This window comes from Mesoplodon densirostris, chromosome 7 (genome assembly GCF_025265405.1).
Source record: "Mesoplodon densirostris isolate mMesDen1 chromosome 7, mMesDen1 primary haplotype, whole genome shotgun sequence".
Lineage (NCBI taxonomy): Eukaryota > Metazoa > Chordata > Mammalia > Artiodactyla > Ziphiidae > Mesoplodon > Mesoplodon densirostris.
In genome coordinates this window covers 74,157,980-74,172,674 of record NC_082667.1, presented here as the reverse complement: position 1 = coordinate 74,172,674, position 14,695 = coordinate 74,157,980, and the positions used below count along the sequence as shown (strand labels likewise).

The following is a 14,695-nucleotide window of genomic DNA, read 5'->3' as shown; positions in this document are numbered from 1 at the left end:
GATGAGATTATAAAGGAAGAGGAAGTGAGTTTAGATAAAGAGCAAGAAGACCAAGGAGTCGCCTCTGGGACATTCCAACATTAAAAGGTAGGGGCATAAAAACAGCAAAGGAGATGTTAGGCTCTCAAGAGCAACCGACAAGAGGGGGAGGAAACTCAGGGGTGCTCTCCTGGAGGCCAGGTGAGGAAAGTGTGTTAAGGAAGCAGGAGTGACCGCCTGTCAGATGCTGCTGGTAGGTTCTGTACGATGGACTTGGAGCTGACACGCAAGTTAGCAACACGGAGGACACCGGTGTGCTTGACAAGAACAGTTTCCATGAGGTGCTGGAGGTAAAAGCCTGACTGCAGACGGGTTAGAAGGAGGATGGGAGAGAGGACTTGGAGATACTGACAAGGTTTTCAAGAACTTTTACTTACAAGAGTAAAGAAATAGTTCCTTATTGCTGACTTTAATCTTACAGCTCCTTCGCTTAACGTTCAATGCCCCTGGTGATCAAGCCCCCGTCCACCTTTCCAACTTATTCACCAAGCTCCCCACTTCCAACATCCTAGAGACCCAGGCTGTCATTGTTCTGACTGTACTTTAGACTTTCCCGTTGTCTTTACTCATAGAGTTCTCTCCATCTGAATGCCTTTCACTTCCAACTCCCTGTTTCCAAACTCAGTATCACTGAAAACCCTTTCTAATGCCCTATCATCCATAAACACTTCCTTGATTACACCCACTGAGGCTCTCCCCAACCTCTAAACTCTAACCATATTTAATTTGCACCCATCTTATAGCTTTTAGTATTTTCTACATTATACTATAGTTTCATGTATCTTAGCTTCCCCTCTAGACTGTAAATGCCATGATCAGTATGCCCAATTAAATGTTTTATGGCCTGCAACACCTAGCAGGATGCTCCATAAATATTTGTGGAATAATTTAAAAATGAATGAAATGTGCTTTCCATGTTACATATCAATTAGGTGTGCTGGAATACAGTGGCTCTGGGAATTTGAATTTTAAACAAGTGAGCCCCAGGCCCCTGCCCTGTCCCTGTGATTCTGATCTAACTGGTCTATGGACCACAGTTTGAGAATATTTACTTGGCGGGTGTTGGTGGGAAAGGAAGGGAGAGAGAAAAAGTCCTTCTGTCCCTTAAATGAGAATCAGTCTTCAAGCCACAATTCTGATCACATCATGTCCTGCTTTAAAACCCTGCATTCATTCAACAAATTCATTCAAATATTTATTGAACACATACGTGTCAGGTGGTATTCTAGGAGGCTGGGACCTCAGAGTGGGTAGCCCACTTGGTATCCATTTGACCTTGAAGAAAATACAAACTTCTTTAGGCTTTAGTTTCCTTATCTCAAAGCCTCTGTAGAAAAAAGGAGAACAGGTCTTTGAGGAACAGTAAGGTCTATGCCATTAGAGTACAAACTGTGGTCCAAAGCAAGATGGTAAACAAAATAAGGCTCTATCATTCAGGACCAGTTGGACATGATAAGAATTTTAGCTTTTACCCCAAGAGCAATGGGAACCTAAGGAAGGGTTTTCAGCGGGAAGGTGCCATGCATGTCCAGGGGCATGCATACACACACACACACACACACACACACACAAACACACACACACACCAGGCCCTGTTCTAGGTGCTCACACACACACACTACCAAGAGTTCAAGTTGAATTAGCATTTCTTCCAGAACAAAGAAAATGAGCAATTACAATCACACCAGTCTAATATTTAAGGGTACTAAGTAAAAATTGTAATTAATCTTTAAGATTTCCCGTTCAATTTTCTAAGCAAAACGGAAAACAAAATTAAATCTTGCTATTGCTAGCAACTCATTCCTGGAATTTGGGAATTTTTCTTCACATCCTATATATACCTTTTCTCAATTTAAGATTCAAGAAGTGTCAAGTGTCAGAAACTAAGTCTCAACTACAAAAAAAAAATTTTATTAAGTGAGAAAGCAAAACAGGTACATCTATTTAAATATTTTTTACATATTTATAGATAAAACAAAGACAAATAATTTATCAAAAATTACAAGTTTAAAGAATAATACTATTTTGAAACAGCCAATAAAAGTATCTGAAAATACCACATTTTCTCCATAATTGGTGAATATTATCTCCAAAAAAAAAAAAAAAAAAAGGAACTTGCATTTTCTTGTGAAAAATATAGAAGTTTTTTTTTTTTAGATGTCTGCCAAGATTGTTCAGTAACAGTCCATCTTACTAAGTCTGAAATCGTGTCAGCCTTTCTCAAGAACTTCTGTTTTTACCAAATGCTTTAAAAACCACCTGTGTTTTCCTTTGGGCTTAGGTGAACTCTTAAGTCTTCACTTCACTTGCAGACCACAAGGCATCAACATAAATACAAACAAGTCAGAGTGAGAGTTGTGGGTTGCTTTTCTTCACACTGAGCGAAGAACTTTCTCCTTAGCTGGGTGAAAGACCATGGTGTACTGTGATGTCCAGTCTACTGCACAGGGCTTGACCAAGCCAAAGCAGCCACACTGAAAGAAATCTGCGAGGTTCTGTGTGAACCCAAGGCTGCCAAGAAAGAAAGAGAACACGTCTTACTACATTTCCTGTTAGCATTTGACAAACATTCATTCAAACCATAAACATTCACTGAGAATTTACAGTGTACATCCTTCCAAGATCCTGCAGGAATCCAGAGGTGAATCAGACAGTTCTTGAATTTATGGCCCTTAAAACTGAAACCCAGTTCCATTTCTGGACCTGAATCCCTATTTTGAGATTCCCTGGCTGTGCCTAGCAACTCAAGTTCATTTTGGGTCCCCACTCACTAGAACAGTCACTGCCACCATTAAGTTTCTTTCTTTCCATTCCCACTGCTCTAATTCAGACTTGGACTATATCAAAGGCCAGACAGGCCAGAAAAACTATGATCAACAAGGTGGGATTCTTCGAATTCTAAGAAACTCTAAATGGTGTCTCTGTCTCAATTCCTTCTGATTCATCCTACATACTGGAGACTGGTCCTCCAAACACCTGATATATTCATAGCCCCTAACCTCCCAGTCAAAACCCTTTAACGACATTCCTCTGCCCAGAGGCTCAAAGCCAAATCCCTCATCTTTGTACTCACAGCCCTATACAATAAAGCCCAGGACTCCTCGGGTATTGATGCTCCAAACTCATCTTTTGTTAAAGCTACTCTGGCTTTATTCTTCCCATGATCACAACTGCATGGGCCATTCTTCTACCCTGGAACCCACACTCCCCTACTCTTCCATCAGGTAACACCCTTATCCTTTTAAGTCCTACCAGTTCTCAAGGCCTAGGTCAAGGCCCACTTCCCCTTTGGAGCCTTCCTGACTACATATCTTCAGCATCATTTTTTCCTCCATTAAATTCCTGAATGCTACTGTCTGTTCCAGTTATCACGAATATTCATTTTTAGGCATACGCCTCATCTTTCAAGTGCCTAACCCAACATCTTAAACACATCGGAACACATCTGTGTGTGAGGATGCGTGTGCCACTGCTGCTGGTTACTGAGAGTGGTCAAGAAATTTCCAAGGCTGCCAAGAAGGCAGCTTCCCAGGCAGGGGGCTGCCCACACGGAAATGATGGGGTGGAAGCAGGGAGGCATGCTGGGGTCCGACAGGGCCCAGTTCAAGAGCTGGCTAGTGAGTAAAAGTAACTTAGGGGAAGACAGTAAGACAAATCTTTGGAAGCTAGATTCAAAGTGGCTCCAAGGCTTTACCTTTAGTTCCTCCAGGAATGCTGCCATGTCTTAGCAATTCCCCAAAACGCCCCAACTCTCTCACCTCTGGCCCTTTATTCAGACGCTTCTCCAGGGCTCGGGACGCCCTTCCTTCCTGCTCCCCACCCCACACCTCTCAAGGCTCAGCTTAAAATTCCACCTCTATCACAAAGAGGTCCATACTTCGGTGGAGTAAATATTCCTCTGGTTAAGTCACTGAGAAAGGGATTTTATTATCACTGCCAGTCTGAAACAATCATCACGAGCTTAACACGACTCTCTACACTCCATCACTTTGGCCGTCTCTTCCCAATTAAGTCAATTTCTCTCCTCTAAACACACATCATAGTCATATCCCAGGCTTTTGATTTCCTTGTCTAACAGCCTAACAGTTTCATCTTGTACCACGAGTGTGCTTTAAAATAGACTGCTCCTGAGATATGCAGTGAGCGGGCAAATCCCTAGAGGGCCCTGGGTCACCTCTGCAGCGCTCCCAGCCTCCAAGATCCTGACATATCTGACAGGAAGATAAGCTTCAAACCCTGATCTCTCATCTCGTAAGATGACGGCCATCCTACAGACACTCTCATTTTCAGCTGAGGACAGGTTTTACACAACCAGTGCTCTGGGGAAAACATACCCCAAACCTGAAAAAGTAACTTTTCCCTGACACAGGTGGACACTTTAAACATCAGGCTACAAGAATTACTGGTGATAGAAAGCCAGGTTGAAAATCCTGGCAAAGCTCGCAATCTAACGCTTTCTACAGAGAGCCTTGTGGCTGGCTTTCTCAGCCACGTGCTTAGTTATCTCACGCTGACTTCATGCCAGCAATATGCAACCTTGTGACCATGTGGCTTGACTGAAGAGATCTCCCATCTTGGCAAGACTTCAAAGTCACTTACTGTTTGTGCTGAGGCCAGTAGACTAAATCTTACCACCTTGGGGCTCATGACCTTACCACTCATCTCCTGTCACTGAGGCTTCCAAGAAAGAAGAGGTTCAACTCTGTCAGCCAGTTAGAGGACGGCAGCAGGGCTGTGGGTGGTGACACTAGGTCGGGAAACCAATGGCGAGGCCAGCACCTTCCACCGGCTCAGTGGGCAGGATAGGTCTCACTTACTTGTATGGGGTCCTCCTGAGGGACAACGTCTGTTTCATGTGCCTGCTCTGCTTCAGCAGGCTGGTTCTCTCATGAGAGGTCAGGCCCAGAAAAGCAATCTGAAAATGAAGGTGGGAAGGTACATGAAAAACACCACCACATCGAGCCTCACCACTCTTGGCAACGCACCACAGGACACTGGCAAACATTCAGTTCTCCCCCAAAGACAACATCACCTGGACTGCTAACCAATGATCACAGTGAGGGCAAGGACAGGGCAGCTCAAAACAAGACTCCCATGTAAATCTAGTAGCTGGGCATTTTATTTTTTTGATTGACTTTTATTAACCTTCAAGAAAGCAGAGTGCATTGACTCAAGAGTCGTGAAATGATTGCTTTAGTAATCCAAGCTGTGGCTTATGGCCATGTTTAGAGTCTCAACACATTCAGCATTCAACTTCCAGGTGAATCAAACAACATAAGGTCAGTATTAATGCAATTATCTCAACCTCTATACGCTTCTTAGTCTCTCTTTGAAAAGGGCCGAATAAAAAAGTTAATCTGAAGTGAAGAACATTTAAATCCATAAAGTTGGGGGAGGGTAAGAATTAAGGTAACTTTAAAAACTCTCAAATCATTAAAACCAATATTATTCACTAAGATATCTCACCTAATCCTCAAAATAATTCAAACATCAAGTTCCTTATCTGTAAGACAGAGATTATCACAGCATCCTCATCGGGTTCTCTAAGGATTGGTGATAAGAAATTTAACATGATCCAGTGCAGAGGCTGATAGAGATGAAGTAACTGGTCCAAGGCCACACGGCTTAGAGAGTGGCAGAACTGGGGCAGACACCTCAGTCAGTGTGAGAATAAAGCCCACGGTCCTTGCCAGCCATCTATATGCTCAGTTTGACTCCCTACGGTCAAAACCATGACTCACCTGAGCACTCAGGAAACGAAAGGCTTTAAATAACTGGATTGTTTTGTTTATTAAGAAAACAACTTTACTCTGAATTCCTGTTTTTGAAAACTATCCAAAACTTTGAGTCCACTTTCCTGCCTTAGAGAGTATAAACAAACTTTCTTTTAAAAAGTAAAGATATTATAGCCTCAAATGTACTTATTCTAAGAGTCCAGGAAAGAAGAAAGAGAATTAGAACTGATGTCCCAAATCTTAGGTTCTGCTTCTAACTCCACCTCCTCTGACTGAGCCCTATGGCCATAAGCAAGGCGCTCAACACCTCTTAGGTTTAGTTTTCTCATCCATAAAATGGAAACACGACTTTGGCACAGACTCCATCTCAAATGTCTGTGAGGCCATTGACAGGAAAGTGCTTTGGAATACGTAAAGCATATATAAATATTAGGTATTATAAATGATTATAATATTAATAATCACTGATGCTAATATCCATTCTTAATATCCTTACATCTTACAGATGTCAGATAGGAGATTAGGACGGGTATTCAGAAACCTCAGTTCAGTCAGTATTATTAGCTTAGTTCCTTTCCTTAGCATTTTTCCCCCTTTTTCTTACTTTATTTTTTATTATTATTGCAGAACTGGTTATTCCCCCATAAAAATGGAATACATCTTGCTTTTGTTGAGCAATGCTCTAATTATCTGAGGTCTGGCAATAATTGGCTCAGACTGCTCATGGCTGTCCATTCCACGGGGGCAGGCCCTAGCAACAGTGAGAATTAGGTTATGCTCATAAAGGAAGGCAGGCAGCAGGGAGGGGACAGAAGCTTCACAGAAAGCTGAAGGTGGTGGCTACCGCCCTGGAGCATGAGCGTTCTAACGGTCATGACCTACTCTGCAAGTGTAATTACCATGTTGGTTAGTGGTGCATCTTTCATTTCTTCCCCACTTCCATCCACTTAAGTACTGCATAATAATAACAAACAGGGCTGGGAAAAGTGAGGGAACATAATCATCTCACATCTGCACAATGCTTTACAGTTTATACCATGCTTTCATACGCCACGTAATTTAATTATACGATGGAAAAACCCCTTGAAACGAACTGTCAGAAGACCTAAGTTTCCAGTTCTGATTTTTGCCACTCACTGGGTGACCTTGAGCAATTCAATTCACCTCTGTACCTCTATCTGTAAAAGAGGTCAGATTAGATAAATCCTAGGGCTACACTAACATCTTATTACTCTTTAAACCATCCTGCGAGAGTAGACAGGCATTATTATCCCCATTTTACAGACAAGGAAACTGAAATTCGGGAGTCAAATGACATGCCCAGACCCACAGAGTAAGTGACAGAAGTGGAACTCAAATCTAAGTCTTCTGATTTGAAATTCAAGTCTTTCTATCTCACTATGGGGTATTGGAAATTTTACTCAAAGGCATTATAAGAAGATAAATACCTGAAAGAGCTGATTTAGTAATAAAAATGTTGACCATGAGAAATGGAAACTTGCTAACGTGAAGATATATACGACCCAAGGGGAACAGGCCACAATCTGATTGAGGTAGGTCCACAGTCCATCTGCTTTGAATGTTGTGACACAATGATTTGACCAATCTGTGAATTCACAAAAAAGGAACCCATTATTTAAAAAGGCAACAAACTAGTGATCATTCTTCAAGAAGATAAAAATCACTGCAGTTCTGTTTAGGGAGAAGAGAAAGTAAGGCATGATGGCACAGATCAGAACTCAACTTTAAGATTTTATCTTCCAAATAAATGCCAGCTCAACAAAGATTAAAAAAAAAAAAGATACCTCACTGTTAAGGCTATGATAATACTGCATGGGTAGTTGGCAGTGAGGGAATAAAAGCAAAAAAGGTCTATAAAATCATGACTAAAATTAGCATATTCAGCATAAAATACACTGGCCAGAAGTTAATTATTCAAGGACTTGATAACTGAGAATGATTATATATTTAATAAATATTTGTCCTAGAAAATTCTCTATCTTATCCATGTTACAGCAAGATAAGGGTCTATTACAGAACAGAATATAAACTCTTATTAAGGGTTCAGATCAACAGGCCATTCCTGTGGGCACAAGAAATCCTATAAGCGCCTAGATACCACTGGACCACAGCCTACAGCTTGCAGTTACTGGGTGTACTTCTGCACTGGGACCATAATTAATCCTGCAGGGGGAGAAAAGCCAGGTGAGAGATCTCATGAGCCAGACACCCCTAGGAAAAGAACAGAGAACAAAATTCATATGGTCACAGCTCAGTTTTTCCCCAGGAACATCTATTTACGTGCCAATCAAAAGTGAGGCCTTCACTATGGTCTTCATGATATTGACCCCCTAACCCACACAGCCAAGAGCAGCAGTAAGAACACAGGTAGGAAGCAGCAGAAACAAGGGAACAGATCTTCAAGGTTATGTAAAACCAATGACTTTAAACAGGCATCATGAGCATTCATAAACGACAAGGAAATAAGAATTGTGTAGATTTGCACCTTGAGGTTTCATAAATGCCTCTGACAATTTGATAAGTAGTTTCAGACATTTTCCCAAAGCAGCACTTAAGAGCTCCTGGGACAGGAAGAAAATGAGTCCATGACTTAACTATCAACTGTCTGTCCATTTTTTCTTTTTGAGTCTCATTTGATTTCCAACCATCTTTCATGAATATATGCCAGAAGAATTCTAAGGGCAATCATCATAGAGTAACAATCAAGGTAAAAAACTTAAGGTAAATTACACTTTCTTTAGAGCTTCTCATTAGGACTGCAAAGAAAGATGCATTCCATGTACCTGATATAACAAAAAAAAGAATATAATTTCCAACAGCAGGCAGAGGAAGCAGCTGCTGAGTGGGAAAGAGTATCTACTTTCTTTCAGCTTATGGATTTCTACTGCTCCCTTCAGGGAATTTTTTGATAACACAGCATGACTTTGAATGGAAATCTTCATAGGACTGATCTCAGATTTATCAAAGATATGGCTGCAAATGGCCACATACATTATGTTATGCAACATAACACTTTAATATGTACTAATAATACATTCTTATCAGGTGGTCACTGGCTAATGATAGGGAACGCATATCGCTCCAGGTCAATCATTTTCATCTTCAAACAACTACGACAGTTACTATGTCCTTTCTAACAATGATCTAAAATCTTTCTCCCTGTAACTTGCGGGATGCTGACACTTTGAGTGACTTACTGTCCATCCTGAAAACAGACCTCACAAAAGGGGAAATGCATGGAGGCTGCACAGAGTCAGAGTAGCTGGAACCAGATCCCATGAGGAGTATGAGGGTGCACAGCAGCGTTCTGGCACCAGGAGCGTTAATGATAAACAAAGAAGGTGGGATGACAATGAGGCCTCATTAGAAAAATGGACCAAAAGTTCGTTTTTGCTGTCTGTGAAATAACGATAAATGACAGGAAGCGTGCATTCGGTGTAAAGAAATACTGTCAGAATAAATATGGGATAAAAGTAACAAAATATGTTCAGCTAGTCTATATAGCTGTTAGTAAATGTAAGGTGGGACTGTTCCTAAGAAACAAAAAACATAATACAAAAATTGGTTCAGAGCCAGAGAATAAAGACAAAGAGGAGGGAAGAACCAAACGCATGTAATAAGGAAGCAACTTGGAAAGAATGAACGTGATGGAAAATTACTTCTGTCCTTATCAATACAGTTGTATGCTGGACATAGCCACCACACAAAGATGACTATTTTTAGTGAAGAGGGAGAATGGGGAGAGACAAGAGTGGTGTAAAATCTGGCTCCTCTCCCCGAGGATCAAGTCCAAGGGACAAGTTGGTCCATGGGCCAGCTTAAAAAGGTTTTCCAGGAACATGCTTTATTGTCAGGCCTTAAAAAGGCAGCTCTTTCGACAGAAGGAAGCACTGTCAAAAAAATCTTTTATTTCTTACACCACAGGACATAATCTAAGAGGTTTTAAAATTTCAATGCTTAGGATTTCTGATGGCCTTTGACAAGAACTGAGATCAGGGATCACAACCTTCTGACTTAGGTCCATTTGAGATGGTGGCAGTTACACTGAGCTACAAAAGCATTCCCTAGTGATCAGAGACACCGAAGGTGTCTGGTAGGGAGAAGGGCTGACGAGGTAACTGAGGCCCCCTCCATGCCTACGGCAAGGCTAAAAATAGATCATTTCATAGATTTTAATTAACAATCTCTAAAAATGAAACCCTAAACAAAACAAAACTTGTAATACTGGATGTTTCTGGAGAAGAGATCTGGGAGGCTGGGGACAGCACAGGAGGAACTCTCTTTCAAAACTAAACAAAATTTAAACTAGAGAAAGCCAGTGGGTGAGTGGGGTGGGGAGTGTAAGGTGTGGTGGGACTTGGGATGCTAAGGGGAAAAGAAAAAATGTAGGAAAAAACTTTCCACGTCTTCCTGAATCATTTCAGATTTTAGCTCAAGCAACAAACTAGTACGCTACTGGCAAAATCTAAGACTAAAGCATGAATATAACAGGAGGGTGGATGGAAACAGATCAGTAGCGAAGCCTCTGCCTCTAGATCCAAATTCTCCTAAAACCTTCAGAATAAATGAATAATAAACAGTTAAACAAATAAAGTCAAAATAAACTACAAGCACAGTACATTGTTTCTGGTTAGGTAACCTATTCCAAGGTCTGAAAAGCATAGTCATGCAATTCTTAAGAGCTAACCAAAATCCTCCCTGCTTCAATTTAAACCCTGTTCTTAGTCGCTCACCTTGGAACAGCTCAACGTCACTCCCTATATGAGACCCCCTCAACGCCCTTCTGCACTGCTGTTGAAAAGTTATTTGCCTTTCTCAGGGATGCAGAATAAGTGACCTAATGTTTTCTTCCAAGTTATTATTTCTGACCTTCCGATCACTGTTACTGTTTTCCCATCAGTTCTAAGTTGTGACTTGACATCTGTCAAATGGCATGAGCTTTCAGTTTTGTTCCTTAATTACTGTGACCACCTCCACCTCCCTTCCACAACCTCTCTAGCACCAATCTTTTTTTTTTTTTTCTAGTTTATTTACTTATCACTTCCCTTGCTTTGAACTTGAACACCTGATTTTTACTCATTTCACTGGGGGATAAATCTGCACTTACCTTAAGTGAATCTCTATTTCTGACCACTTCTCAAATTTATCAAGGTCACTTTAGAGCAGAATCTCTTCCAAACTACTGACAACTAACCTCTTCTAGCACTTCTTGCAGCTTCCCAATGCTGAGAGAGTCTTAAAGACATTTGTTTCATTTTTATTAAGGTATGGCTTATAGTCATCCAGCCGGAATGTGACATACAAGAGTTTACAAGAAAAAGTATATGTGAGTGAGGGTGCATAAGTTTGCTATAAGAAAAATTTATACTTACAGATGAAAGATTCATATATAATCCAGTCACACACAATGGAAAGGAAAAATAAGAAGAATATGTAATAATGATGGTTGCCAAAACCTACATCAAAAAGAAAAACACGTTTAATACTTTCTTCCAATGATTTTCCAGATGAAGACCTTATTAAACCACTTCCCTGTCAAAAGCCTTCACCAAAGTAAAAAAGAAATAAGCTGCTGTTTTGCTTTTAAATACCATTAAACCCAAACCAAACAGCTCTGATATGCCATGTTCAACTGTCCATGTTAACTAAACTAATATTTATTCATTACTTACCTAAAAGAGGACACTTCTTTTTTGGATAGAACAAATACAGCGCTGGGATGGCCTATACAGCATTGGAGGGAGGGGAGGAGGCAGGATTTGGGGCAAGTCATACCCTGTCTCTTCCTTCCTTCCGTGTAATAAATTTATATAAGTACAACTTCTGGACATCAAGTACTGACTTAATCAGGGGGACAGAGAAAACAAATCTGAAGGGCAATAGATACATTGCAGGAGACTGACATAGCTAAAGAGGGGCAACCTGCGGCCTGAGAAAGGCCTACAGAAGCAAAGAAGGGGTGAGGGGGCCAGGCAGCCAAGCCCCACTGTTGCATGTGCTGCCCCCTTGACACTGGAGATGGCAGCATTTTGATGCTAATGACACACAAAAGCTCCTTAGCCACCATCACATTCCCACCTCCTCCTGAGGTACCAAAGCCCAGCAGAAGGAGCAACACCCACTGGAATCAGGAGACCCAGATTTACGAATGACAAGCTGTGTGACTATAGGCACATCATTAAACTTCTCTGATTCAGTGTTCTTTCTTTTAATATGGGGAAAATATCTCTTCTGTCTACTTCACAGGCCGGTGGCAACCAAACAGGATGATATATATGAAAACACTATGTAAACGCAGTGTGGTAAAAATATGTGGGCTCACACTATTGTTTTCCCACTGCCATTCAAAGCTGCCTGTTATAATGCCAATCATCTCATCTCTGTGGTGGGATGGGGTACACGAAGCCTGGAAGCCCAGGAATTCTCTCTTCCCTTGTTCTCTAGGAATAGTGGAGAACCTCAAAATGCACCGAGGAAAGCTGCCTGAGCTGAGGCAGCCTTTTTTGTTCGTCAAGATTATACATGCAGAGCCTCCCCTGAAGACCCATGACCATAGTTCCTCTGAAGTTCCTCGTAATAAAGCCCTGGCTTTTACTGTGACGGCTCGGAGGAAACGCAGGGCTTCAGATCAGAACACTCCCTGGGTGGAAGGCAATCCCCAGACCCCTGCCGTCTCTGGTTCTAGCACCTACCTGAGCCTCAGAGGCAAGTAGAGAAGGTGAATAAAAGGGACAAGACACAAAATATGGAAAAGACATGGTATCTGGAGTGGAAGACTGACACTACTCAAGTGATCTCAAGCAAATAATTTGACCTTTAATATTTTTTCAACTCTAAAATGGAGGTGATAATACCAACCTCTGATGTTCAAATAGGATACTATATATGAAGGTACTTTATACATGTTAAAATATTATACAAAGGACATTAATTATTATTATTAACATCAAGAGTCAGTGTTCCAAAAGTGTTTGACCACAAAGCTGATTCTCTGACAAGCAAGAATGGACCCCTTACATGCTTTTCACTTTTTCTGAGTCACACACATAACTAAAGAGAGCTGAACTTCAAAATGGTAAATGGAAACTTGACCCTCTCACCGATGCACCGTCCAGTCCACAGGCAATGTTGATCATACCGAGCCACACAGGAGTTGCACACATGGCAATGGAGTGACCTTAATGGCTTCCTTATCTAAGTGGACAATTAAGAGAGATCTAAGCAAAAATCAGAATCTCAAAGGGGTAACAAATCAAAAGCAAAATCTTATTGCTAAATTATAACGACATTGGCACAAATAATCCTAAATCGATCATCAATTCACTTAGAGGCTCTGGAATGCCTTATTACTATTTACTTCCACAGGTCTAATTAGGCCATCACTAGAAGGGATTTGAATTCCAGAGCTTACTGACACTGACTAAGGGGAAAAGAGGCGGCACCACACAGCAGAATGAGCCCTGGACTAAGAAAAAGGGAACCGGGTTACACTTCTGCTTCTGCCAATAATTTAGGGAAAGTTACTTCCTCCCTTTAGGCTATGGATCTTCAGTTGCTAAATCAAATGTTTCACTAAGTGGTTTCTAGGGTCATCATGAGCCTCTGGCTCCAAGTTAGTTCTAACATATGCTTCATGGCAGGAAAAAGCAAAGAAAACACACAAAGAGATTTAACCACAGGCAACTTCAAGAGATTACAAACATCATTCTCCCACACGTTCAAGGCAGAAGACTGTTCTGACAGTAATGCAAAATTTAAAAAAAACAAATTTTACACCTGGTAGGAAAAAAGGTGTATAAATATACCATGAAGATTTGAAAAATGCTTACATGAGCAATGTAACCAAGAATTTGCTCTTACGATGGGAAAAAAAATTATAAAGAAAAGACTCACTCACAAGACACGATGTACAAAATGTTCTGAAATCCAGACAGCCGGTCTCTGCAAGGGTGATGATATTCTGAAAGACATCAAGTTTGACCTTACGTTTGCGTTTTGTTGGGGAATGGATGATGCATGGTTATATACCATTCTCACAGCTCTCTCTTCAAACTGAGGTAGCTAGAAAAGCAACTTAGAAGACTTGCCACCATATCATTCTGTGCTTGAAATATGTGACTTTTCAAGGCTGTATTTTCAAACGTAGCCAATAAATTAGAATGCACAAAAATTACACCCCCCCTTTTCTCCATGAATGGCAATGATTTCTCAGTTATAATATGCTACAGAAAAATAAATACACATATTATACACTCATAAAAAAGGAACAAAAACACCTACACATCAGAACTGATGGTTATAAGCACCAAAGGCAGTCTTTCAGGAACACTGGCTTTAGGTAACAAAGAAGACAACAGCCTCCCCAACTTCTAAACATTACTATAAAGAAGTAGGCACTCATATCTACTGACAGAAATTATACTTGAAAAAGTCCCGGTGGGATATTACTGTAATAAAAAATAAAAATATTTTTTAAACTTTCATATAAATAAATGACAGTGGAGAAACCTGTTTGTTGATTTTAATCATCCCACATTTACACTGCATCTATTAGGTCCCAGGCACTAGAGACGTAGGCACGACAAAAACCAACATGGTCGTCACCCTCTATAGTTTCCATACCCTCCTATAAAAAAATCAGTAACATTACAGAGAAAGCTCACCATCTTCCTTTCTTCTTCAGAAGCCTTAGAGAAGCCTGGATCAGTCGCCCAAGTCTTGTAGAAAAAGTAGAGGAAGGCTACTATGCTGAGAATGAAAATGAAAAAGAAAGTGGTGCCTGCTAAATGTTAAAGCAAAGTTAAGGAACATATCAGACTTCCAGTAAGAACAGCCTAATTATGATGAAAGAAAATTTCATCACTGGTGCCTAGGAGTCTCTTTTCTCTGCATTCTAGCCT

The 14,695-nt window shown here is 40.8% G+C and overlaps 1 protein-coding gene across 1 annotated transcript in view; it reads right to left on the bottom strand.

Moving 5' to 3' along the window:
- Positions 1 to 2,055: 2,055 nt before the first annotated feature.
- The window catches only part of ZDHHC13 (zinc finger DHHC-type palmitoyltransferase 13), a 49,210-nt gene continuing 36,570 nt past the window's right edge, over positions 2,056 to 14,695 (bottom strand). The window contains 7 exon segments of the mRNA XM_060103286.1: positions 2,056 to 2,550; positions 4,857 to 4,954; positions 7,223 to 7,380; positions 11,168 to 11,251; positions 12,896 to 12,989; positions 13,693 to 13,755; positions 14,459 to 14,583. Coding sequence (XP_059959269.1) covers positions 2,412 to 2,550; positions 4,857 to 4,954; positions 7,223 to 7,380; positions 11,168 to 11,251; positions 12,896 to 12,989; positions 13,693 to 13,755; positions 14,459 to 14,583 — 761 coding nt within the window. The 3' untranslated portion in view covers positions 2,056 to 2,411.